This window comes from Lutra lutra, chromosome 4 (assembly GCF_902655055.1).
Source record: "Lutra lutra chromosome 4, mLutLut1.2, whole genome shotgun sequence".
Classification (NCBI taxonomy): Eukaryota; Metazoa; Chordata; class Mammalia; order Carnivora; family Mustelidae; genus Lutra; species Lutra lutra.
The window spans coordinates 190,889,884-190,915,743 of record NC_062281.1 but is presented as its reverse complement, the minus strand read 5'-3'; the positions used below and the strand labels follow the sequence as shown (position 1 = coordinate 190,915,743).

At 55.2% G+C, this 25,860-nt stretch overlaps 1 protein-coding gene and 1 long non-coding RNA gene across 5 annotated transcripts in view; both read right to left on the bottom strand.

Moving 5' to 3' along the window:
- Positions 1 to 12,685: 12,685 nt before the first annotated feature.
- Positions 12,686 to 25,860, bottom strand: part of CTNNBIP1 (catenin beta interacting protein 1) — a 48,538-nt gene continuing 35,363 nt past the window's right edge. For all 4 annotated transcript variants that reach the window (XM_047726988.1, XM_047726987.1, XM_047726984.1 and 1 more), the window contains one exon: positions 12,686 to 15,082. In XM_047726988.1, the coding sequence (XP_047582944.1) occupies positions 15,024 to 15,082 (59 nt within the window). In that variant the 3' untranslated portion in view covers positions 12,686 to 15,023. The remainder of the gene's footprint in view (positions 15,083 to 25,860) is intronic.
- Positions 17,553 to 22,430, bottom strand: LOC125098300 (uncharacterized). The gene is made up of 4 exons (XR_007126788.1): positions 22,420 to 22,430; positions 21,490 to 21,499; positions 21,118 to 21,122; positions 17,553 to 17,728 (listed from the first exon to the last, which is right to left on the bottom strand). It is a non-coding gene; the product is annotated as an uncharacterized LOC125098300 (long non-coding RNA).

Below are 25,860 nucleotides of genomic sequence, written 5' to 3'. Positions count from 1 at the left end.
GATTTCTTCTCTTTTTCTCCCCCGTCACCGGGGTAGCCGGGATTGACCACCCCCGAGATCAGGAGCTCACAGAGTGTTTGCCGTGGGCCGGCCCTGCCCGATGCCTTCTGTGTGCCTCGTCTGATTTCATGCCAGCAGCAATGAACCCCATCAATATCCTTCCTTTACAGAGCACAACACTGGGGCTGAGAGGGGGTAAGTAATTTGCCCAAGGCTACACAGCAAAGTAGGAGAGTCGGGATCTGAACCTAGATCTTTCTGACTCCAAAGCAGAGGCTCTTACTCACATTACTATCTCCCAGAAGCTGCCTGATGGCAGAAGTTTCTGCATGGCCCTGGAAGGTCAGAAGACAACAAGATGGGAGAACTCCTGGGCTGGGAATGATATGGTCTGGCTCATGGTATGGTGGGTGGTCAGGAGGGAGCCAGAAGTTCAGCAGGGCATGAGGGGAACCAGATGCCCTGACCAAGGACCAGGCCTCCTGCTCCATCCCGAAGGGCAGCCAAGACGTCCCCTCTGCATAAGGACCATCCTGTCCTGTTGACCTCAGGCTGGCTCCCGCCCTCACATCCCTGCAGACAGGGCCTTCTCCCCTGACTGTAGCTCTTTTCCGATTACTCATCTTGGACCTTCTCTCATTTAACCCAGATTCTGCCAGTTCCTTGCTCGGTGGTCTCTCCTCTGTTTTGTCATCTATAAAATGGGGATCAGAATGACACAGGCCTTATAGGGACACTGTGTGGATTAAGTGTGAAGCATGGAAGTATAGAGGGACTCCGCAGTATGCTGACACATTGTCAGTGCTCAGTGGATACTGGTGATCATTCCAGTGAGGACATGCGGACAGGGAGGGGTGGGGGGGATTAACCCTCTTCTCTCTGCTGCCCCAAATCCTGCTGGTTCTTTAAGAACCCTGAGGCCATGGGGCGCCTGGGTGGCTCAGAGGGTTAAAGCCTCTACCTTCGGCTCAGATCATGATCCCAGGGTCCTGGGATCGAGCCCCACATCGGGCTCTCTGCTCAGCGGGGAGCCTGCTTCCCTCTCTCTCTCTCTCTCTCTGCCTGCCTCTCTGCCTACTTGTGATCTCTGTCAAATAAATAAATAAAATCTTTAAAAAAAAAAAAAAAAGAACCCTGAGGCCTGAGCCCTGGCATGTCTGACCAGGGAGGATGAGGTAGGTGGCTTCCTCCCAGAGCCTCCCTTCCCTCTGGTCCTGACCCAGAGCCCTGGTCACGTTCAGGGCCTGGAATATCCCAGCAGGCCTTGTTGACACAGGCCTGGCACCGTCCTGTCCCGTTGTCTGTTTAGCCTGCAGGAAAAGCGGGGGAAGAGAACCTTACCTCGAAAGGGACTTCTGCTCCTGCCCCATTTTGCACTCCCAAGGACCTCCTGTTTACAGTCCCCTTGGGCTCAAGGGGCAGCAGGGAAGGGGGAGGAGAGTCCTGCCTCTTCTCCCCTCCTGAGCCAACCTCACCAAGGTTGCAGTGCTGGGCTTTGAGCAGCTGAGGGCATTGATTTAAGGGATGCAAATGAGGGGGCTGTCTGTTGGAGGAAGCAATCTTCTGGTCGGCAGATAGGTCTGGGAGAATTCTCCATGAGCCTCGCTGGGGCTAGCTTGGCGGGAGCAGGGAGGAGGCCAGCTCAGCCTGGGAAGGACAGGGAGGCAAACTGCAGGAAAGCTCGGAGCATGTAGGGCCAGGTGTCACCCTCTGCCCGGGTCCATGGAGGCAGGGGCAGGAAGAGTCTGCGAATCCTACTGCCACCGGCCCCCTGGCCACAGGCCCAGCAAGGTGCGGTGATTGGTGAATGAAGAAAGGGAACTTGACCTACAGGCTGCAGGCTGAGTCTGTGCTGCCTTTGCTTGGGAGCTGGAGGAAGAGGGGAGAGGCAGATGGGGAGACCGAGGGCAAGGAGCCCCAGCCTTGCAATGGGGGGGCGGGGAGGCTCTGCCTGGCACTAGCTGGGCAGGCAATGGGACACGTTGAGACTGAAGCTCGTGCCAGCCGCCTCCAGCTGAAGGAGGCAAGCCTGGGCAGGGCAGGCCCCAGACAGCCGGTCTCTGGAGCCACAGAGACACGGACCAGTCAGGCCTGCGTGCTGGGAGGCCAGAGAGGCCAAGAGCATTTATCGGTCCTACGGAGGGTGTCTGCCGCCAGCCTCTGAACTTGGCCTCCACCCCAGGAATGGAGGAAGAGAGCTGTGGCACTTAAGCCTCAAGCCTCCAGCCTCCAGAGGGACTCAAACATGCCCCAGGGCCCCAGAAAATGGCAGCGTTGGTGAGTCACTCCACACGCCCCAATCACAAGAATCCCTGCCACCCCGGGGCCAGGCATCGGCCAAGGCCCAGACAGGTCGTCGTGACATCAGAACCTGAGGAAAGGTCTGGATTGCTTACTAAGTCCTCACTTGCGTCTGGTTCCAAAGGTCAGGCCCAGGTGCTTGGCTCTCACAGGATCTGACCAGGATGCCCCACCACCCGTTCCCCATCCCCGAGGTCCCCCCATAGCTCCCCTCTGAGCAGGGTGAGGGGAAGCGGATGTTAATTTGCTCATCTTCGCTAATTTGAAAAGGAGCGTAAACAGCAGAGCTCGGTTGCACGGCTCTGCGGAGGGTGTGGTTTAGGTCCAATTATGTGCCATTAGTGCATTTGCTCTTTGTTCCCATGGCAGATTAATTGCAGATCTAGTATTGTGGCAATTAACACGATTATGGGCTCTCTCTTCCGGCAGGCCAGAATCCACATGCTTTCGGCCAAGGAACTGGGCTGGTGAGAGGGAGGGAGGTACCCGCTGGGGAAAATGCCCACTGTTACGGGTTGGATGGTGTCCCACCGAAAAAAACAGATGCTGAAGTCCTAACCCCCAGTACCTCAGAATGGGACCTTCTTTGGAGATAGGATCTTTACAGACATCGTCTGAGTTAAAATGAGGTCTCTGGGGTAGGCCTAATCCAATATGACAGGAGTCCTCCTAAAACGGGGCAATTTATCCACACAGAGGGAAGATAATATGAAGAGACAAGGGAGAAGCCAAGGAGAGAGGCCTAGAGCACATTGTCCCACACAGCCCTTGGAAGGAGGAGCCAACCCTGCTCACACCTCGATTTTGCATTTCTGGCCTCCAGAACGTGAGATGGTACCTGTCTGTTGCTTGAGCTCCTACAGGATTTCACTGAGGCAGCCCGAGCAAGCTCATAGACCCACTCTGTTCCAGGCAGAGTCCCCCAGGGTTGGGGGGACAAAGGGAGGGGACACCAGCATTGCCCTCTGCTCAGAAGTCTCAAGAAGTGATCACCAGGGATAGTCAGCACCTCCCTCCCACCAGACACCTTTCCCGGGGCTTGCCCCCCCATCAGTGTCCCCTCTGTTCTCCTGGCCCCTGGGCCTTCATTCTTCACGGTCCTGCTGCTGGAGCTCCTCCTCCCCATGGAGTCCGTCTCTAACCAGTCACCAGCTTGGCCAGTCTTGGATGAGTCACTGCCTTTCCCTTTGGCCTCCCCTTACCTTGTAAGGTAAACAGTGTATGTTATTTCCCAGGTTAAGCCGGTTACAATGCTCAGGGGGTCGCATAGTATTTTGCAGGTGAGGAGATACTTATCAAAGGCCTGTTCTCGTTCCACACTGACAACAACTCTGCCGGAGTTGGTATTACCGCTGATTTTATGGGGAAGCCAAGGCTTGGAGAGGTTAGACACAAGGAACAAGCAGGACTCGGAACTTGAGTTCTGATTTTATACCTTGTACTTGTCCTCCACAAGAGTAGTTCTTATGGAATATTCTATGGAATACATAAGAAACTTCAGAGTTCTGCAGTCAAATAGATAAGGGAGAAGCTAAACGAAATGGATGTCTTTGTCGCAGGACTTCTCAGAACCTTCACTATATTGTGACTCTCCAGACGAATGTGTACAGCATGCATTTCCCAGCCTTCTTTTACCTTTGTGGGACACTTGCCACTTGGACACGGCAGCATCCCTCTAGGATGGCAAAGCCAGGGCCGAATGGAGAAGAAGAAAGCTCTGATCTCAAGTTCAGTGGGAGAGTCTCCTTCCTCCCCCAGCTTTTTCTCTTCCACATGACAGGCTGGCTGGGCACCCGGGTTGGCATCACCATGGGGTTTCCTGATACAGAGGGTTCAGCTGTCCTGATAGTGGACCACCCAGCATTCTTCCCTTTAGGGACCACTGCTGCCCCCTGCACGTGGCTCTGGTGGCCTTCTCCCACAGCCTTACCTTCCCATGGAGCTAGAGAGAAAAACAAGGAGATGTTTCAGATAAGGAAAACAGAGCACGTCAGAGGGTAGAAAGCAAAATACAGCGGGTCAGTTAAGATCCTCTGGGGGAGGGCACCTAAGTGGCTCAGTTGGTTGAGCGGCTGCCTTCAGCTCAGTTCATGATCCCAGAGTCCCAGGATCGAGTCCCACATCGGGCTCCCAGCTTCATGGGGAGTCTGCTTCTCCCTCTGACCTTCTCTCCTCTCATGCTATCTCTCATCCTCTCTCTCAAATAAATAAAGAAAATCTTAAAAAAAAAAAATAAAGATCCTCTGCGGGGAGGGCGGGGTGCCTGGGGTTTTCAGTCAGTTAAGTTAAGCAGCCATGATCCCAGAATCCTGGGATGGAGCCCCACGTCGGGCTCCCTACTCAGCGCAGAGTCTGCTTCTCCCTCTCCCTCTGCTGCTTCCCCCTGCTCACGCACTCTCTCTCTCTCTCACGCATTCTCTTTCAAATAAATAAATAAAATCTTTTTAAAAAAGTCCTCTGACGGGGTGTTATGGTGTGAATGTTCGTGTCCCCCCCCCAATTTCATATGTTGAAATCCTCACCCCCTGTGTGGCGGTGTTAGGAGGTGGGCCTTGGGGAAGGGATTAGGTCATGGGGGTAGAGCCCCCTTGTGAATGAGAGCCCATGAGCTCACCTGGCCATCCCATCACGGGGGACACAGAGGGGAGACAGAACCTGGGAGGTGGATGTCACCAGAACCCGACCACACGGGCGCCCTAATCTTGGACTTCCCGCCTCCAGAACTGCGAGAAACGAATTTCTGCCGTTTATAAGCCATCCAGTGTGTGGGATTTTGTTCCAGCAGCCCGGGGAGTCTAAGGCAGGGGGTGACATTTAAGCTGACAACTAAAAATTGAGGATTCAGGGGTGTGGGAAGAGCAGTACAGGCAGAGGGAAGACAGGCACGAGCTCTGAGGCGGGGCGTGTGGCGTGTCTGAGGGACTGAGGGACAGGAGTCTGGGAGTGGGGAGGGGGGTGAGGAGGCCAGACCCTGAGGCCCGGGGCTGCCCTCGATAGGGAGCCCTCGACAGATCTGTATCCTAAGTGCAAAGGGCAGCCCCTGCCCTTCTAGAACCCAGGGTGGGGATCTGGGCAGGAGGTGTTCTTGGTGTTTTCTCGAGTTCTAGAACAGCGAGTGGCTCCCAGACCCAACTTTTCTGGGAAGCCGTGGGGCTGGGCGTGGAACAGAGTATTCTCAGGTACAGCAAGAGTCAGAAGTGACCCAGCTTCCGAGGCTCGAGATCCCTGAGGCAACGCGGTGACCCAGAGAGGCCAGCCGATGGTGCAGACACAGGCAAACCCAAGACCCCCAGGACACAGAACCACACACTTCCTTGCTCGCTTGTGGACGGGCTGGGGCTTTGCCAGGGCCCAGGTGGACAAGCAGCAGCCTCTGAAACATTCTCCAGCGGCTCCTCAAGCTTCTACCTGCAATGACCCATTGCTTCCACCCATACTCCATTGGCTAAAGCCGGTCAAGGTCACACTCACTGGAAAGGGCGACAGGGGGACCCAACCCTCCCCCATGCCTGGAAGGCGGGGAGCCGGGAGAATCCTAGGAACAACCCTATTTTACAGCTGGGAAACTGAGGCTCAGACACATGGGACAGAATCAGCCAAGGTCGGGGGACTGATGGTGGTCCCCGCTCCATCTGCAGGGCCCCACCCCCTCCTCGTCCCCCCAGCCTCCTCGGCTGGCAAATGACCTTGAGGAGCTTAATCTCCTAAGCCTCTCTGCCCTCCGCACCCAAGCAGGAGCTTGCTGTCCTCCTGGCATCTCAGAGTGGGGACAGGATACTTTTGTCTTTCCTTCCCCCAGGGACAAATGCTTGGGGCCCTGAGGAGATCACGGAGCCTGGAGATGCAGGGGGTACCACAAGCAGGCCCACCCAGCACCGGCAGGAATGCCCCAGGCCAGGCAGGTCATGGCGTGCCCCCGGGGTTTTCTGCAACCCCCCAGGCTCCTGCCTGAACTCCGGGACGTGCCCTGACATGTCACTCCAAATGTTTTCTCCTTTTGAAGCAGCTTCCAGGGCCCCTCTGGCTGCCTTCTCTCAGCCTGGCCGCTGTGGAGGACCCAGGCCCCAGCCAGGGTGCACACAGGCCTCTGCCACTACTTTGCCCTGACCCCAGCGTGAGCCACACAGCGTGGCCGCGAGGAGGGTGGCCCAATGGCAGGTGCCAGAGTTCTGAGGGGCCCTCCTGACCGCCTCAGCTCCCTGCAGACAAGCCTGGGGGTTCCATCCCTAGTCGGCCTCCTCGGTGACCAGGGTTTTGCTTCCCCGTGGGACGCTGCTCTGTGGCAGTCTATCACCAGGTCAGTCCGCCCCAGTGGCCTCGGAGACCACAGGACAAGGCCGTCTCTTCTCATCCCCGTCCAGTCGGCTCGCCCACGGCAGGTCCTTGGTCGGGAGTTCCTGACTGGTGTAGGGGTGCAGCTGGGCCAGGTTAACTCTCGGGGAGTCTGGAGATGTCTGGGGGGTCATCCAGATGGCTCAGGGCTCACCCCCTCTGGAGCAAGCCGTGTGAGCTGGGAGGATCTGTGAGAGCTATGAAGAAGGAAGGTTCTGGATAGAAACCTTGAGGACCAGAGTCCGGGCTGCCCCTCCCAGGGAGGGGCAGCTCTGGCTGGGGTGTGGGGGGTGATTCAGCCAGGGGAAAACCCGCAGACCACCTTCTCCTGGGATGCTGGACCAGCGCGCCCAGACAGATTCCTGAGGGATGAGCCAGCCGGAGCCGTGGGCTGGCAAGGGTGGGTGCGTCGGGCTGTTGCTGAGGGAGTGTGGAGGTGGCGGTGTCAGGAGTGGCCCACGGAGGCCCAGGAGCCTCAAAGCGCTGTGAGGCTTAGAGCACTGAGGCAGGGGTTCGTGTCTGGGAACTGCTAAAGGGGAGGCTGGCCCCATAGGGGACCTGTCCTGCTGTCCCCTCAGCCAGGCCCCTTCTCCACTCACAGCTGAGCCCCCAGCATGCCTGGGGCCAGGGGTCCCGCCCTGGCTCCCCAGGGTGGTCGGTGTTTTCCTTTCACAGAAACACAAGGCCGCATGAGGATGTGTGGCCCACGGTAAACAAAGAGCTATTTTTACCGCCTCATTGTTTCCTCTCCCTGCGTCCAGCTCCCAGGCCAAGGGCCACCCCAGTCCTCCCTCCTCCCAGCACCCTGCCCCCGGATCCTGGGGCCCGCCCGGTCACCCCAGACTCTGCCCTGCCAGGTGCCCACAGTGCAGCCACCACACTCCCCCTCAGGGGGGGTGGCCTCAGGGCCAGTCTGCGGAAGGGGGCCCTGCGGCCGGGAAGGGGCCCAGAAGGCACCAGAGCCAGGCCTGGGAGCCCCATGGGCGTGGTGGGCATCTCAGCCTGTCTTCCCCCCGACATCTGGCTGTGTCATCCTACCCCGGCCTGTTCAGAAGAAAGCCCTGAAACAGCGCAGCCCCTGTCTCCGGGGAGATTGAAACTGGGGCCACCCTCCCCTCACCCCCACCAGCCCACAGGGTTTGAGCTCCTGGTTCCTGGAGACAGAAGGGAGGAGCCTGGCCTTCAGTCAATCTTGTGGTTGTGAAATTCTCCCCCAGCCAGGACACCCTCTATTGCCTGAAGGTGTGTGTGTGTGTGTGTGTGTGTGTGTGTTGGGGGTTGGGGGGGGCAGCTACCTGGAGGTAATGCCATCACCGCTCACTCCCATGCTCCTGACTGGGAAGCAGGCTTGACAGGTGTCCCCTGCCAACAGCTGTAACTAGGGGCGCCTGGGTGGCTCAGTCGGTAAGCATCTGACTCTCCATCTCTGCTCAGGTCTTGATCTCAGGGTCGTAAAATCGAACCCAACTATGAGAGAAACTTTGAGGTTTGCGAGGGGGAAGAGTATTAACCTCGGCTTCCCGAAGCTGCAGAGAGCTCAGGGCATCTCCCAGGTGGACCTTGTCGCAAACAAAATAAAACTTGTGACCGTCAGAGCCTGAAGGGGAACCCAGGTGTGTGCAGCTGAACCCAGAGCCCAGGAGGGCCTCCCCCACCTGCAGCCACTGCCTGAGGCCTGTGGGGACTTCATCCCTCTCCCTGGAGTTCCGTGCAGGGAAGGGTAACTCCAGGCCCTGGGGCCGGAGACCTGTGACCTGGGAGGGGCGGGCAGCCCAGGCAGGGTGCTGGGGGCTGGGGGCTCAGCGGTTCCCCTGTCCTCCCTGCTTGCTCTGAAGCAGAGCTGGCTGCAGTGGGAGGGAGCCTCTGGCTGTGATGTTTTTTTTTAACCACTTGATCATGATCAAGGATTTAATTTTATCCCCTTCTCTGGCTGGCTCGGATTGTTTGGAGTTTAAGCACGAGCTAGTGAGCAGGAGGGTCCCTGGAAGACAGGACTCCCACTCCCAGCCTCGGCAAGGCCCTTCCTCGCCTGTCTGATAAGACAAGGTCCATCTGGGGGGACCCCGGCAGCCCCGCAGGTTCGCGTGAAGGCTGCCGGATGGCGGCAGCTCCCCTTCCCCCTCACAAAGCTGCTTAGCAGAGGGAGAGGTCGCGGCGGGAGGAACAGGAGGTAGCTCTTCCCTCAGCCTCTATCAAGGGATCATCTCAGCTCTTTCTTATTTATCAAAAGAGTGTTTAACACGGACGCCTGGGTGACTCAGTCGGTTTCCCGTACTCTTGGTTTCAGCTCAGGTCGTGATCTCAGGGTCATGGGATCGAGTCCCACATGGTGGGGCTCTGTGCTCGCGGGGAATCTGCTTGGAATCCTCTCTCTCCTCCATCTCCCTCTGCGCCTCCCCTTGCTTGTCCTCGTGTGTGTGTGTCTAATAAATAAATCTAAAAAAAAAAAACCACACACACACAAAGCAGCATTTAACAAGCACCTGATTGGACCTGGGCCAGGTTCCTCCCCTCCAGGTGGAACACACATAGGCCTTGCTCTGAATGACTTCTAAGTAGAGAGGACAGGGGTTGCGGGGAGACACCGTCACATGACTTAATCGCGCCCTTACGTGCCGACCACCCACTGTGGGCAGGTCTCTGCTAAACTTGTCACTCGCATTGTATCATAACCATCAGCCACAGCCTTATGGGATAGATGTTCTCGTTGTTCCCATTTTTCCATAAGTTAGGTAATTTGCCCCAAGTCGCGCAGCTGCCAAGTGGCAGGGCCAGTTCTCGATCCCACCAGCCAGCCTCCAGAGGTCTCACTGTCTTTCTAGTCCCCCGCTGCACAGACATAGAGACTTACACTGTGGGATTAAACAGTATAAACCAGGTCAGGAGAGAATCGTGTTTCTCTAGGGCTTTACTGGATTCAAAGCCTTTTTTGTGTAGAATCTGTCAAAGGTACAATGGGTTTTATCATTATTCCCATTCTACAGATGAGAAAATTAAGGCTGAGACCTGCCCACGAGTACAGAGGTCACAATAGGGAGGCAGGGCTCCTAGCCTAGCCTGCAGTCCCCTAATTCTGAGCTCTTTCAGTGACCTCACGTGGGGACATGTGTCCTTTGAAGCTAGACTGCTGGATGCTGGCCAGGGGCTGTGATCAGGAAGACGCGGGGAGAAGTGGAAGAGGAACCTATTCTAGAAAAACCAGCTTAGCCTGGAGAACTGCCAGGTCCCCATGTGAGGCATCAGAGTGGATGAAAAGTAAAAAACAGGAGTTTTGATGGCCGGCTCTGGGCAGCAACTGGGGCACCATGAGCTGGTGGGAAGCCAGCGTCACACCCAAGCTGGAAAGGCAGCGGCTTCACCCCAGAGCTGAGGGCTGGCCTGAGGACCCAGCACCTGCCAAATATTTCACAACCTGTGATAGCCGGACACAACGGGACTTGGAGAGCAAGGGCAAACCCCAGATTGGTCCTGGGGTCACCGAGAGGCCACCGGGCAGCCCGGTGATGTGGGGTTTACTCTCCCTCCCCTCCTTCCCAGTCAAAGTAGTGGCTACAAGCATGGAGTCTGGGGTCAGACAACCCGGGTCCAAGTTCTGACTGAACCACGCTGACTGTTAGCAAACTATGTAACCCCCACTTCCTCATCTGTGAAATGGGGATAACACTGTACTTCCCTCACGCATGACTGAAGGTGGTGTATGTATAGCGTATGTACCCGCACCCAGGTGGCACCCAACACGTGTTTCCTGTGTTACTAAAACGGGGACGAGGCAGTCACCTGCATAAAAGATGCTTGTGAAAACCCACCTCCCTCAAGGGCCAAGGCCAAGGAGGTGGAAACTCTCAGAGGTTCTGGGTCTGAAGTCACTTCCCGGGGCTGTGTATGTGGGGTGGGGCTCCTGCAGGTGTGCAAACAGGGAGGCCACCTGTTGCACACTCTGCCTCTTCCCTGGGGACTCAGGAAGAGGCCCCGGCAGGGCAGGGTGTGGCTCAGCTCCTGTCACCAGCTCCCTGAGCCCCCTTGCCTGACTGGACTGGCAGGTCCCTCTGGGAAGCCATTCGTGAGGCAGCATTTTCAATGTCAAGGAGGAAAGTGAAGGCAAACCCTGGCTGATATTCAACAAGCAGTTCACTGGCCCTACCCTTGGGGAGGCCTTTCTTTCAATTAGGACTAGCAGCCATGGTCAGCCCCAAACCTCCCCACCAGATCTCCTAAACACCCAGTTATTGCCCCAGGAAAGTGAGTTCCTTCATTGGACAGAGAAGTGTTTCCTAACCATGGCCTCAGGTCGCTCTGGGACTATTTCAACTTCTGGGACAGGGGTGGGTACCATGGGTAACAGGCAGACTGAGGGGGCGGGCGGGGCGGATGGGTAGTGATGGAGTCCCCTGGGGACACCCCCACCTCCGAGCTCCCAGCCCTGGAAGCTGGCTCCTGCCCCCACCACCAAGCCAGGTGCCACGGAGGGATCAGTTTCCTGCTACAAAGGGTCCCGTTCAAAGGCTAGTGCAGTCCGGATTCTCCCAGCTGCCAGGCACCTGCAGGGACAGGCAAAAACAGCCCTTCGTTCCCAACCACCCATCCCCCCGGGCTGGGAAACACCAACAAAAGGCAGGGTGCCCTGTCCCCCCACTTCTCAGCCCATCCCTGGCCTCCCACAGACTCAGCCTGGCCCCCAGCTGGTCTCAGTCCCCAGCAGTCCCGGTGCCACCTGTTGTCACTTCTGGCTGCATACACCTGTACCTAGGAAGGTGAAGCCAGGTTACCGGCTGTCTGGGCTGAGGGACCCTCAAAGACTCAGTGCTGCCCGCAGTGTCTTCCCTTGGTCTGCTGAGGTGTCCTGACTCCTCTTTCTTGGTAGCCTAATTCCCATAAGATAACCCTGCAGGGATGCCTACCTCCCTCCCGGTTCCAGTTCCAGGTTTGCTGCCGGGGGCTGGGTGGTGGCACCAGAGCCAGCCAGCCCCTCCCTCTGCTCGGTGGCTCAGCTTAGAAGAGCAGAATGGCTCCGAGGTTAACTCCCCAACCATGCAGCTCAGAACACAAATAATTTACCTAACGTGAACCCTTGATGTGTCTTGGTGATGTCTGGCTAATACAACTATCTTTTTTTGGTCTGTTTCTCAAGACCCATAAAGTCCTTCCTGGAATGGGAAGTTACAGGGAAAAGCAGGCCAACTCAATGTAGAGATGAATGTAAGCTACCTGAAGGTGGAATGGGCTGTCTTGTGAGGTAGTGAGTCCTCCATCCTAGGGGGCATTCAAGCAAAGGTCAGATAAGCCTTTTTTAGAGCTGCTTCGAGGTGACACTGCATGGGCTGCCAGGCAACCTCCAACACCTCTCCCAGCACGGAGAGTGAATGATGTGGATTGTGCCATCCGCCCTCATATTCTGTGAACCCCATGGTGTTTAGCACCCAGTGAAACGCTTTGAAAAGGAAGTAGAAGCAGTGAGTCCATGTAAACAGCAAAAAGAAAAAAAAAAAAGCCCTAAAATGGGATGATGAACGGTGTTCTAGAAAATGCTTCCAAAGCAAAAATTCCTAAAGGAGAAATGATTTCAGCTTCTAAACTTGAAAATACAGCTGAATACCAGCAAATCTCCCATTTCTGGGGTGACGGAAGGACCGGATATCTTGTTTGGACTTGTGTTGCAAGCAGCCCGAGACCACTGCCATCACACAGGATGCCGGGTGTCTAGGGTAGAAGGGAGCACCTTCTAGGATGCTCGGCATCTGCTCTGGAACAGAGAGAGGGCGAGGTCACCTCTGAAGACTACTGACCTGTCCAATCTAGGATGATATTTAGAATCTCCAGGTCCAAAAGGGGTCTCAGCCTTCTGTGGCCCTGCCAGCTGGGCTGGGGAGACCTTGGAATTCTTCCAAAGCCCGAGTTCTGCTCCAGGTCGCAATTAAACCAGCAAACACGGTGTTTTCAACCCTCCTTGCGGTGCTTCCTTGAGGAGAGAGGGCCCAGCTTCAGAGCCCATGTGACGTGGGGAAATCAGTGAGTGCACCCAGTTCTGAGGGACATAACTCAGCTCACACACCAAGCTATTAAAAATCTTTATTGTTAATTTTTTTTTTCCTCCAACAGATATATTTTTCATCGAAATATGGAGCCACAGCAACACCCTTCACTTCTCCCGTTCAGACAGATCACGGCCATCGCTGTTACAAGAGGCAGGCCCGTGACCTTGATGAGGGCAGGCTGGGACAGAGAACACACCACTGGCCAGGACGTGGACCCTTTATGGGAGCTACAGGTACAAAGAGAGGGCAAATGGCAACACGCCATTGATGCCTGCTGGCAGATGTCACAGCCTGGAGGGAGGGCACTGGGAAAAAGCTCCCCTTTCCCCAGGGGCTCAGCTGGAGCTCGGAGTGTGTTTGCGGATGCACATACGCGCCACGGCTCTTGCAAGAAGATGCCGACAGGCCCCTGCTGGAGTCCCCATGGTCCTTGTTCCTTGGGCACCAACAGTCTTTGCAGGGTAACCTAACCAGGTCAGCTGACCAGGGCCAGGGGCCCGCGTGTGGAGGAGGTCAGGGCCATGGATACTGTGACACGCAAGTCCTTCTGGGGCAAGGCCCAGACGATGCTCAGAGCACAGCACGACCGCCTGCATGGGCCCGAGGCAGCTCCTGTGATCCATGACAGCCCCCGCCCTGAGAAGGGGGAGATTTCGCTCCAAGGGTCTTCTCCTGGCTCTGGATACCTGGGGCCAAAAGAGGGCCTCAGCCATTTACTATCTCAGGAGAAGGGTGGAGGCCCCCGTCCCTGAGGCCTGCATCGTTCTCTGCCTCCCCTCCCGGGTTCCACTCCGGTGAGAGATACAGGGAGAAGGGCAGGCTATCCCCAAGCGCACGGGGAGGACAGGGGGGGAGACCCGGGGCTTCTTCCAGCCCTTCACATACAGCTGCTCGGCAACGTGTTTCTGGGGATCTGGCTTGAGGGCCAGCCTGGTGGGACCCGCTCAGCGAAGGCCCAGCCAGCTGTCTCAGATGGCACTTCATAAATAAACGGTGACTCTGTCTATTCCAGGCTGACACAGAGAGAGACCCTTCTGGAGGCGGTGCAGTGAGGGGCACTGGCCTGGGATCCGAGAACTCCGAGGGCTGGCCAGGCCCTACTGCCCAGGGGCCCACACCTTGGGACCCTGGCTAGCGGAGGTCAGGGCTGGGGGTTTAGAGCCAAAGGTCTCCCCAGCCTTGTGAGCCAAGCTTTGCGAGGTTCTGGGCTCCCAGGCAGAAACCTCTGCTGCACTGTGAGGTCTCAGGGCAGGGAGCAGCTCCTGGCCTTTACAGGAGGAGCCCCAGATGAGGCCTCAGGAAGTCGATCTGGAGGGAAGGGCTGAAAAGACAGCCGCCCAGAGTGGTGCCCCTCTGCTGAGCACCGGCAGCCCCAAGAGGCCCGGATGGGGATCAACAACTCCCCACCCCCACCCCCACCATGGGGAGCTGGCTGCTTGCCAACCCATGGAAGCGATGCCCATAAATCCTGCTTGGTGGTCACCTCTAAGCTCTGGTCTGCGCCTTCAGGACGGCACAAACCTCCTTGGGGGCTCTGCTTTCCAGCTGTAGACCCTGCATGAGGTCTTGGGGGTCCCCTCGCCAGGGCAGCCAGGTGCGGTCATTAAAGCAAACACACTCTCCAGGTGGATCCCCCGCGGGGTGCGGGCAGCCCGTGGCAACGGGAGTCAGGGATGAGCCAATGAGAAACCAAACACACATCTCAAAAGCCAACCAAAGGCAAACACAAACAAAACTTGGGGAAGCAGCAGCAAGCTTTGTGTAATAAATATTGCAGAGCGCACTTGGTTTCTTTCTTTCTTTTCTTTTTTTTTTTTCTTTTCAAGTCAAATATAACAACCAATGTCCCGAACCCTGTTTTCAGCATTCAAAAGAGAGACGCTGTCGCTATCAGCAGAACACCTGCAGCCAATCAAAGAAAAAAACCATTTCCCACTAGCCGGCCAATCAAAATCCTTTTCCAGTTTAAGCAGCCAATCAGGCCTCTTCACATTCCTAAAAAGTGACCTAAATAAAGCACCAGATCTCGGAGAGCTTCCTGGGAAGCCATACACCGAGGCGCAAATTAAAAAAAAAAAAAAAAAAAAAGTCAGAAATAAAAATAAAAGGTGTCTGTTGGTCAAGATTTAAAAACAAAAGGGTTTCTTTCTGCAGCCAATCAGGAGTCCGTCCCTTTAAGCCAATTGTAACTGCACCACCAGTGACTCCCTCGATGCCAGCCCTCTGAGTGACTGTGGGGTGGGGCGGGGTGGGGGTGTAAGGGCAGGGGGAACCGGGAAGGTCATCTGCCGCCACTCAGCTGGCCGAGGTCCTCACAGATCTCCTGGCAGCTTCCAGGGTGTTCCAAGGGGTTCACCGCTATTGCCTCCGGTCCTCCGTCTCCGACCTGGAAAACGCCATCACCACATCCTCCGCACCTGCAGACCGGGGGAAAGACGGGCACTGCAAGGTGGCTGGGGCCGTTACAGCCTTGGTCGGCCCTAGTCCCCAGTGCTTCCACGGCAGCCCACGTCCTCTCTGGGCCTTCCTGACAGCGTGGACATGCAGGCAACCTGCCGTAGGTGGCAGGGGGCCGTCGGGGTGAGGCTCCGAGGCTGGCTCAGGGCCATCCACTGACAGGCTGCATGACAAGAACCCAGGGCTGCTGGTCCTCGAGCAGGGCTCTGCTCACACCCCTTGCTCCAAGGTCACCAAAGTCAGGGGCACCGGGAACCTCCATCTTCTCAAGGCTCGTGTCTTGATCCCTTTGGATCATTAGGATTTCTAATAGCCAGCCCTCTTTGCCCAAACCCAGCACCTGCTCAAAGGAGCACAGCCGGGCCCATTTCCAGCCTGCAGGCGGCCTGGCTTCCACTGAGACAGATAATGGCCAGAATCTTTATTATTGTTATTTTTAATCATGGATTTGAGATTCTGGTCCAGACGCTCATGAAATCACTTCCTTTGTCTTGTTTTCCATAAGACAGACTCTGACATGCAGGCAGAAAAGGCAAGAGGGAGGAGGGAAAGAGCTCAAAATACTGACCAGCTCAGCCTCCCAAAGCCCCGGGTGCAGAAGAGGCTGCAGGCCCCACCCCGTTTGTGGGCCCTGGCCCTCCCTGGGGCCTGCTGCTGTCTCCCCTTTCTCTCTCTCTCTCTCTTTCTTTATACAGTATTTTTTTTTTAAAGATTTTATTTATTTATTTGTCAGAGAGAGAGAGAGCGAGCACAGGCAGACAGAGTGGCAGGCAGAGGCAGAGGGAGAAGCAGGCTCCCTACAGAACAAGGAGCCCGATGTGGGACTCGATCCCAGGACGCTGGGATCATGACCTGAGCGGAAGGCAGCGGCTTAACCCACTGAGCCACCCAGGCGTCCCTACAGTATTTTTTTTTAAAGATTTTATTTATTTATTTGACAGACAGAGATCATAAGTAGGCAGAGAGGCAGGCAGAGAGAGAGGAAGGGAAGCAGGCTCCCCACTGAGCAGAGAGCCCGATGCGGGGCTCGATCCCAGGACTCTGGGATCATGACCTGAGCTGAAGGCAGAGGCTTTAACCCACTGAGCCACCCAGGCGCCCCTACAGTATTTTTTTTTAAGAAAAAAATTTTTTTTATTTCTAAGTCATCTCTGCCCCCAAGGCGGGGCTCAAACTCATAACCCCAAGAACGAATACCGCGCTCTACCCACGGGGCCAGCCAGGCAACCCTCCCCTTTTTCTAACGGAGAGTTCTTGGTCACGCCCTGAACGAGAATCAGCGGCCTGCAGCCCTTCTGCCATACTTCTCTTCTGTACCGCTGGAGGCATCCTCCCCAGCAGGGGAGGGTGGGAAGAGCAGACCCAGGAAAGGCCACAGAAGAGGGGGCCAGTGTGCTTGGCCCACGGCATGTGACACAGAGTCTGGGAAGGGCCGCCTCCTGCCCTGGCCCCGGGTGAGGTGTGGGCTGGTTTCCTCCACACCACAAGGGGGGCCTCCGTCTCCTCCTAACTGCCCTACCACACCAAGGGCTGGCGGAGGCCCCCAGCAGTGGGTACTGCAGAAGGAGGGCTCGCCCACAAGGAGAGAACATCAGAGATGGCCCTCACTCTGGCCACCGGTGCACCGGGATGCTGCCAAGGGGACCGCCCAACCCCCACCAGCAGCCCCCAGCACAGCTGCCATTCCTGAAAATTCCTCCAATTATCTGACTTCTTGGGATGGGGGGGGGGGCCTTTGCTTGGGAAGCCCTACAAATCCTTCCCCTGTCTTCTGGGGAACATTCTGTTCTCACCTCGGTCCTAGGACCACGAAATATCACTGCAGGCAGAATTTTCCTAGCAACCACAGAATCCAAGATGACATCATACCCTGCACGGCAGCTGAGCCGGGCACCTACCAGATGCCGGCGCCGCCTGCCCAGCTCGCGAATCAGAGGGGCCTGGCGGGGGGCTGGGGGAGGGTGGTCGGCCGCCCGCAGGGGCTGCCCCCCTGCTTCTTTCCTTGCGGCTCCGTGGCTCTCCCACGGGGACCTGAGGCCTCTAGACTGAGCTGCAGGCACAGAAATAGCATTGGCTGCTCTGAGAGGGAATGGTGAGCCTGCAGAGGGAACAGACCAGGGGCTGGGACTCCCCGCACCGCAGCCTGCCTGGCCTGTGTACCGGGGCTACGCTCTGAGTCAGGGACGGAAGCGACCTCCTCAAGGTCACACAGAGACTCCGAGGACTCCACTTAGGGAGACACCCGAAGCGGAAGATCTGCCAGAGCCCCCCGGTGCCACAGTGCCAGCTGGTCTCCCGTTCCCGGCAGGGGTGGGGAAACCGGGAGCTTTCATTTTTAGAGCCTCCCACTCTGCTGCTGGAGCCGGCGCGGAAAGGGCCCACAGAGCTGCTGCCCATCCTCGGCCCTGCTCCGTTCCCAAGGGACTTGCCTTTTCCAGCCCTCGCCGAGAGGGGACAGGCCCTTCCAGGGCATGGTCTGACCTGTCCTTATCATCAGCTGGCCCGCACTTGTCATTCCACCAGGGCCTGACTGGGAACCGTGCTGGCCTATGGGCAAGGATGTTGCTTTTCTCTCTCCTCTTCTCCATGCAGTTTGGGCCGGCAGCCTAACGGGGAGGGGGCGCTGCTCAGTGAGCTGCTGTAACTGAGCTCGAACAGTTTTCGAGCTGGGGGCCTCAGCTGGTCCCCACGGTCCCTCCTTCTCCTTTAAAGTCCAGTATGTGGCAGCTCCCTTGGGTGCTGTCCCTGCTGGCCATCACAAGGCTCAGAACAGGAAGGCCCAGCCCACTGCCTCTAGGCCGTCAGCTAGTTTCCTGGCCCGTTTTATAGATGACGCTGTGTCGTCCATCCCATTGTTAGCTCTGCTGGCACCGTCTGGACTCGGGCTCCGAGCTGCCATCCATCCCTTCCCACCTGAGGCAGGTGAGCGCGGGAGGAGAAGCTGAGCAGCCTCTCTTGTTCAACACTGTCTGACCCGCCAAAACATAAAGATAGGCATCGTGAGAAAAGATAGCACACACACACACGCACGCACGCACATGTCTCTTACGAATACAGATATTCATAACACCTGTGATATGCAAAACTACTCAACAAAGTACTAGCAAACAATACAGCAACAAACAAACAGGATTCCATACTCTGAACGAGTGAGATTTATCCCAGAAACGCAAGGGTGCTTTAACACCTGAAAATCAACTGATGTAACACAGACTAACGATAGGAAAAAAGAGAGAAAAATCATGCAACTGTCTTAAAAGGCAGAGAAAACACATCTGACAAAATTTAACACCCCTTCATGGAAACACGCTCAACACACTAGTAACAGACGCGAGCTTCCTCAGTCTGATGACAGGCATTTACTGAAAACCCACAGCTGTTATCATACTTAATGGTGAAAGACTGGAAGCTCTCCCCGTTGGAGATTAGGAAGAAAAGGATGTCCTCTCCTGCCATTTCTGTTCAACGTTGTGTTGAAAGTTCAATTCAGGGCAATCAGGCAGGAAAAAGAAGTAAAAGGCATCCAAATTAGAAAGGGGAAGAAGTAAACTCAATTTGCAGACAATACAGATGTTGTATATAGAAAATCCTAAGGAATCCACTAAAAAACTATTAGAACAAATAAAGTTGCAGGATACCAGATCAATATACAAATACCATTTGTATATTTCTATACATTAGTGATGAATAATCTGCAAATGAAATTAAGAAAACAATTTCATTTACGATAGCATCAAAAATAATAAAATACCTAGGAACGAATTTAACAAATGGAGTATGGAATTTGTACTTGGAAAAGTACAAAACGTCACTGTTCAAAAGAAATTCGACACTGAAAGAAATTCTGCGCTCTTCACAGAAATTGACAAGCTGCTCCTAAAATTTGTAGGGAAGTGCAAAGGATCCAGAACAGGCAAAATCCTCTTGAGAAGGACCCACACTTTTGGATTTTGCTACAGCAAACAAGACATGGTGGGACTGGCCGTAAGGAGAGACGTGTAGGCGGTGGAACAGAACAGAGTTCAGAAAGAAACCCTCCCACTTAGGTCAGTTAGGTTTTGACAAAGGTATCAAGACAATAGGGTGAGAAAGAAGTGAACAGAAGGTTCTGGGACAACCGGATAGTCACACGTCAAGGATGAAGCTGGCCCCTTACCTTGCACCATATACAGAAATTCACTCAAAAGGCACCAAAGACCCACATGTAAGTGCTAAGATTATAAAACTCTTACCAGAAAACAAGGGAGTAAACCTTCATGACTAGGAAATGATTTCTCAGGCATGACATCCTAAGCATAAGCAATAAAGGAAAAAATAAACTGGGCTTTCTCGAATTTAGAAACATTTATGCTTCAAAGGTTACTACCAAAAAAGTGAAAAGATGGGGGGCACCTGGCTGGCTTGGTCAGAGGGGCCTGTGACTCTTGATCTCAGGGTGCTGAGTTCGAGCCCCACATCGGGTTTAGAGATTACATAAATAAATAAACCTTAAAAAAAAAAAGGCCTTAAAAAATAAAATTAAAACAAATTACAATGAGAAGACTTACTATTAAAAAAAGTGGAAAGGCGGGGTGCCTGGGTGGCTCAGTGGGTCAAAGCTTCTGCCTTCAGCTCGGGTCATGATCTCAGGGTCCTGCGATGGAGTCCCACATCGGGCTCTCTGCTTGGCGGGGGGCCTGCTTCCCCCCTCCCTCTGCCTACCTCTCTGCCTACTTGTGATCTCTCTCTCTGTCAAATAAATAAAATCTTAAAAAAAAAACAAAAAAAGAGTTTCTAGAAAAAAAAAATGGAAAGGCAACCAAGAGACTGGGAGAAAATATTTGCAAGTCATATGTCTGTTCAGGGACCAGTACCTAGAATATATAAATAACACAGCTCCATAATAATAAAAAGCCAACTCAATTTTTAAAACGGGCAAAGAACTTGAATAGAGATTTCTCCAAAGATGTAAGAATGGTCAGCAAGCCCGAGAAAAGATGCTCTAGATCATTAGTCACTATGGAAATGCGAATCGAAGCTACAATGAGACAACACTTCACACCCACTAGCATGGCTGGAATCAAAAAGTGACAATGACAGGAGTTAGGGCGGAGGAGGAAAGGCTGGAACCCTCATACATCGGTGGGGGAATGCCAAATGGTGCGGCTCCCAAGCCCACTCTACCCTCAGCCTTCCCCACCTCGGTGACAGGACTGCCATCCTCTAGCCGCTCAAAAACCCCAGGTGGGGAGAAACTGCCTGGTTCCCCACGCCCACCCCGTGTGCGCGCACACACATACACTCTGTACAGCACATCAGCAAATCTTACTGGCTCTACTTCTTTTATTTTATTTTTTTTTAAGATTTTATTTATTTGAGAGAGACAGAGAGAGAACAGGGTGGGGAAGAGGGGGAGGGAGAGAGAATTCCAAGCAGGCTCCACACCGAGCACAGAGCCTACACAGGGCTCGATCTCACAACCCCCAGACCACAACCCCAGCCAAAATCAAGAGCCAGACACCCAACAGACTGAACTACCCAGATGCCCCTCTTATTTTTTTTTAAGTGTTTTTGTTTTCATTTTGTTTAGTTATTGCTACACCAACGTGGGGCTCATACAACCCTGAGATTAAGAGTCATGTATGTGCTCTTCCAACTGAGGCAGCCAGGTGTCTGACATTGGCTCTACTTTTTATTAATTAATTGATTGATTAATTAATTTATAAGAGAAAGAGAGCATGAGTGAGAACACAAGCAGGGGTGGGGGAGGCGGGAGGGGTAAAGGGAGAGGGAGAGAGAATCTTAAGCAGACTCTGTGCTCAGCAGAGCCCAACACGGGGCTCAATCTCATGACCCCAAGGTCACAACCTGAGCTGAAATCAAGAGTCGGACGCTCAACCACTGCAGACTGAACCAGCCCGGTGCCCCGGCTCTACTCTTCAACTAGATCCTGACACCACTATTCCCCACCACCACCCAGTCCAGGCTACCACCATCCCTCCCTAGCTTCCTGTACCTTTTCTGGATCTCCCCACTCTGGCCCTTCATTGTCCATTGTCCACACAGCAGTCAGAAAGAAGTTCTTAAAAACATAAGTCAGGGGGCGCCTGGGTGGCTCAGTGGGTTAAGCCTCTGCCTTCGGCTCAGGTCATGATCTCAGGGTCCTGGGATCAAGCCCCACATTGGGCTCTCTGCTCAGCAGTGAGCCTGCTTCCCCCTCTCTCTGCCTGCCTCTCTGCCTACTTGTGATCTCTCTCTCTCTCTCTGTGTCAAATAAATAAATAAAATCTTTAAAAAAAAAAAACAAAAAAAAAACATAAGTCAGACCCTGCCACTTCTTTGCTTAAAACTCTCCAAAGGTTTCTTAATGTAAGATTTCTCATCGCACTCAAAGCAAACTGAACTCCATGCCTGACCTGCAAGACCCAACATGCTCTGGCCTCTGGTGGCCTCTTCATCTCCTTTTATACACACTCCCTCCTCACTCCACTCCAGCCCCATGGGCCTCCTGGGCTCTCTGTCCTACAGGCACAAGTAACTTGGTACCTCAGGACCTTTGCACTTGTTTCCTTTGTCTCAGTGCTCTTCCCCAAGTTCGTGTCACAGCTCTTGCACTTCATGCCAGTGTCTGGGGAAAATCAGTTCCTCAGGCCCTCCCTGACCACAGCTTCTAAAACAGTGCCCTGTGCCAGTCCCTCGGGGGGCTGTAACCTGCTTCAGCGTGACCTATGGAGTTATATATTGTTGTGATCTGATTCCCCATTAGAAAACACATTCCATGAACTGGGGACTTTTTTTTTTTTTTTTTTAAAGATTTTATTTATTTATTTGACAGAGAGAGATCACAAGTAGGCAGAGAGACAGGCAGAGAGAGAGGAGGAAGCAGGCTCCCTGCTGAGCAGAGAGCCCGATGTGGGGCTCGATCCCAGGACCCTGGGATCATGACCTGAGCCGAAAGCAGAGGCTTTAACCCACTGAGCCACCCAGGCGCCCCTGAACTGGGGACTTTATCCTGTTCACTCACAAATTCGCAGCACCTGGAGAGTTCCTGGGACCCAAGATGAATCCTCACTTAATACATGAGGAGCCTGATGCTCAGATTGACGAAGCAACTTGGTGAGTCAGTGGCCCAGGGAGGAAGTCCGTGCCTCCGTGACTTCCCCTCTCCCACACACCTCCATTCCTCCTCAGGGGAAGCCAATAACTGACCTGCTCCGGTCTCCCAGAGCACTGTGGCGGCCCAGGCTTCCCAACAGAGACTGGAGCCATCCCTCTGCCCCTATCAGAATGGAAGGAAGACCTAGGATTTAAAAACCACCACCAAAACAGCTCTGGGAGACTTGGAGAGAATTCAGCATGGAACCCACAGCACCGTCCTGGGAGGACAGCGGAGCCCAGGCCCCTGCCTCCTACCCCCAGCTCGCTGCCTGGCCTAGAGCTCTGCCAGACGTCTCCCTAGTCCCCTGGTTCACCTGCTGTGGAAACGGGGCCCAGGTGAGGGTGAGAGCACAGCTCTCCGCACCAGGCAGGGCACCGTCCCACACCCCATGCCAGCTCTGACCCTTTAACAGAGTGCAGTCAAGTGACAGGGCAGAGAGAAATGACAACTATGCAGCTTAGAAAAGAGAAGCTGGCCTCCCCGCCGGGGGCGGGAGACAGACAATGGGCTCACTGGTCTGTTTGCAAGCTCAGGATGAACTCGGAGCAGCAGAATCGAAAGCCCAGAACAGGCTCCACACACACCAGCACCCGCAACACCGCAGCAGTGTCCCGGCTTACGGAGGGCACCTGCACTGGCCCTCAAGAAGCACGCCTCCCTACGGGGGCAGAGGGCCGGGGGCACGGGGCCGCATGGTATGGAGAACACCCCAGGGGCACACACATAACCACCAGTGTCTGGACAATTCCTCTTGCTATTTGAGGCTCTAACATATAGTCTTCCAAAGGTCTTTTCATTAATATGTAAGCACCTCAATATGCTTCCTGAATTGCCAGAACACTGTCCTGGCAGCCGTCTGCTTCCAGCAGGCCTGGTGATCATAATGAAAAAGAACAGCAAAGAGGAGCACAGAGGTAGGCGCAGCCCTGAGGCTGATGTGGAGAGGGTGCACATGGCCTATGGCACAATCCCGGCTGGAGAGATCCTAGCAGAGCCCCTCACCCTTTTCCAGGCAAGGAAGAGCTTAAAATGCAGTGACCCTGGAGCACAAGCTTCTGGGCAGCTGAGCACTGCTCGGGACCCCACCCGCCCTCTCCAGGAGAGACCCTGCCAGAGAGAGGCAGGCACAGGGCAGGGGGGAGAGGGACAAGGCCTCCCAGGCAGCTCTGATGTGCTGATCTCACAGTTTGTGCCCGCATTCCACCGGAGTGCTTGGCTGCAGGGGCACAGACGGAGCCCGAGAGCTCTTCCGGCTCCGGATGCTGCAAAGACCGCTCAGAAAAGGCACTCAAAGGTGGTCGGGGAGGGAGACAGCTCTCAGGGCAGGCCCTGCCTCGAAATCAACACATGATCCGGGAAGCCTGGTCCAGCTCCCAGAGGCGGCTGGCCCCGGGCCTCACGGTCCGGGCTGCAGCCCTGCACAGACGTCACTGGAATAAAAAGGGACTCCCAGGAACAGCATCCGTCTCTGGCGGGGGTGTCCCCATCACCTGCTCCTGCAGGACCCGCCTCCCACAAGCGCGGGGTGGAGTCTCTGAAACCCCTGCGGCCCAGCGCCACAGCTTCCTGCGACTACCCAGAATCCAGGATTCCAGGATCAGGGAGCTCCTGACCTCCGAAGGGGCCTCACATTTTCCTTGTGAGAGTGAGCAGCTAGGGACTGGAAAACTCTAGAAATGGAACCCGAAACCTCAGAGGCTTCAAATTCCCATGGCTGCTGGACACCAGAGATGACAAAGGAAGCTGGCTTCCAAGAAGGGCTTCCAGACAGTCCCGGGCCTCTGACCTGTCAAGCCCGGCCATCCTCCCCACGCACAGCTGGTGGACTAGAGAGGAAACGTGGCCACAAGCTCCAAAGTGCCCGGGGTAACTCCTGCCTCCCCGCTCTGCCCCTTCTCTGATTTTCGGTGGCAGTCCTTCTTCCTGAGCCCCAGGAGCTTGCTGCTGATAGGAACTAGGGTCTGCTACCCAGCTACCCAAGATGGCAGTGGTTCAGCTACCGGCTCCTGGGAGATGAGCTGGGCAGCAAGGCTTCTGGAAAAACAGGTCCCAGACCCTCCTCCAAGGCGGGAAGTTTCCATGGGGATGGGGCTCCAGCACCGCCTGGGCTAGGCCTCCTCCCAGACAAACCCGCTGGGTGGCAGACACTGTTTTTAGCAGCCCGGGGGATTCTATACCTCTCTGAGCTGGTGCCCAAGGTTCCCAGGGGATGGCTTTTACCTAGAGACAGCACGATGCTGGTTGCCATGGGGACAGTGGCCACAGATCCAAGGTCCCTGCAGCCAAACCAGGCTCCAGGCTGACAACCACATCACCAGGCACTCAGGCCGCCCGAAGGTGAGCACATGGCACCAGATGTGGGGCGGGCTCCTAGCAGATGCGCTGGGCCTCCTGACCAGCCAGTGAGGGCCTCCCTGGGCTTAGGCTCCCTCGGTGGACCCTGGCACCCCGGCACCCGGGCCTGGGTCTGACCCCGCCTACCTGGGCAACGTGCGTGCACACCCACCTCCGTTTTCTCATCTGTGAAATGCAACGGATCCCACCTAGCCCGCCCACCTGACCAGCGGGGAAGACATCGGCAGCGAAAAGCATCATAAACAGCTTCGTGGGGGGGTGGGGGTATCACAACTTGGAGTTCTAGTGCACCTGCTCTGTTCTAGTCCCAGGCAAGCTCCCTCAAACCCACCTCACGCCTTCCCACCCTCCCATGCCCCATACCCAACACAGACACTCCCTACCTCTGGGCTTGTTTTCCCAAATGAGGTACTTGTTTTCCTCAAATTCTCCGACCAAAAAAAATGTAAGCTCTCCTAGACCAGAGAGCTTGGCTGTATGCAGAAGAGACAGAATTCGGGAGGAGTGGGTGGGAGTGGTCAGGAATGACCAGGTCTTCATCTAAAACCCTGGTATATTCTCAAATTCAAGAGGCCATGAGAATCACCCCTGGGAGAGGGGGGCTATTTCAAATGCAGATTCCCAGGCTCGCCTGGCTGGCATTCTGATTCAGTAGAGCTGGGGGGGGGGGGGCAGGAGTCTGCATTTTTAACAAATTATCCGTGGCGATTCAGGGGTGGTGGTCTGTGGCCTGTACACTGAGAGCTCAATGCTACAGACTGGCCCTTGACCCCCACCCCCAGCCCTGAGCTGATGTCCCTTGTCCACCAGCATTCTGAAAGGGATCTCTGTCCTCCCACTTCCATTTCCTCACTGATCCCAGGCCCTTGGCAATCTGGCTCCCAGGCCCTTGGCAATCTGGCTCCCAGCCGGGGCTCCGCAGATACTGTTTTAGGAAAGTCACCACTGACTCTTTCTTTCTTTCTTTTTTTTTTTTTTAAGATTTTATTTATTCGACAGATAGAGATCACAAGTAGGCAGAGAGGCAGGCAGAGAGAGAGGAGGAAGCAGGCTCCCCGCTGAGCAGAAAGCCTGATTTGGGGCTGGATCCCAGGACCCTGGGATCATGACCTGAGCCGAAGGCAGAGGCTTTAACCCACTGAGCCACCCAGACGCCCCAAACACTGACCCTTTCATGACAAGCCCGGGGGGACCCTGATAATGACCCTGCTGCCCCTCCCCTCCTTCCAGAGCTGTACTATGTCC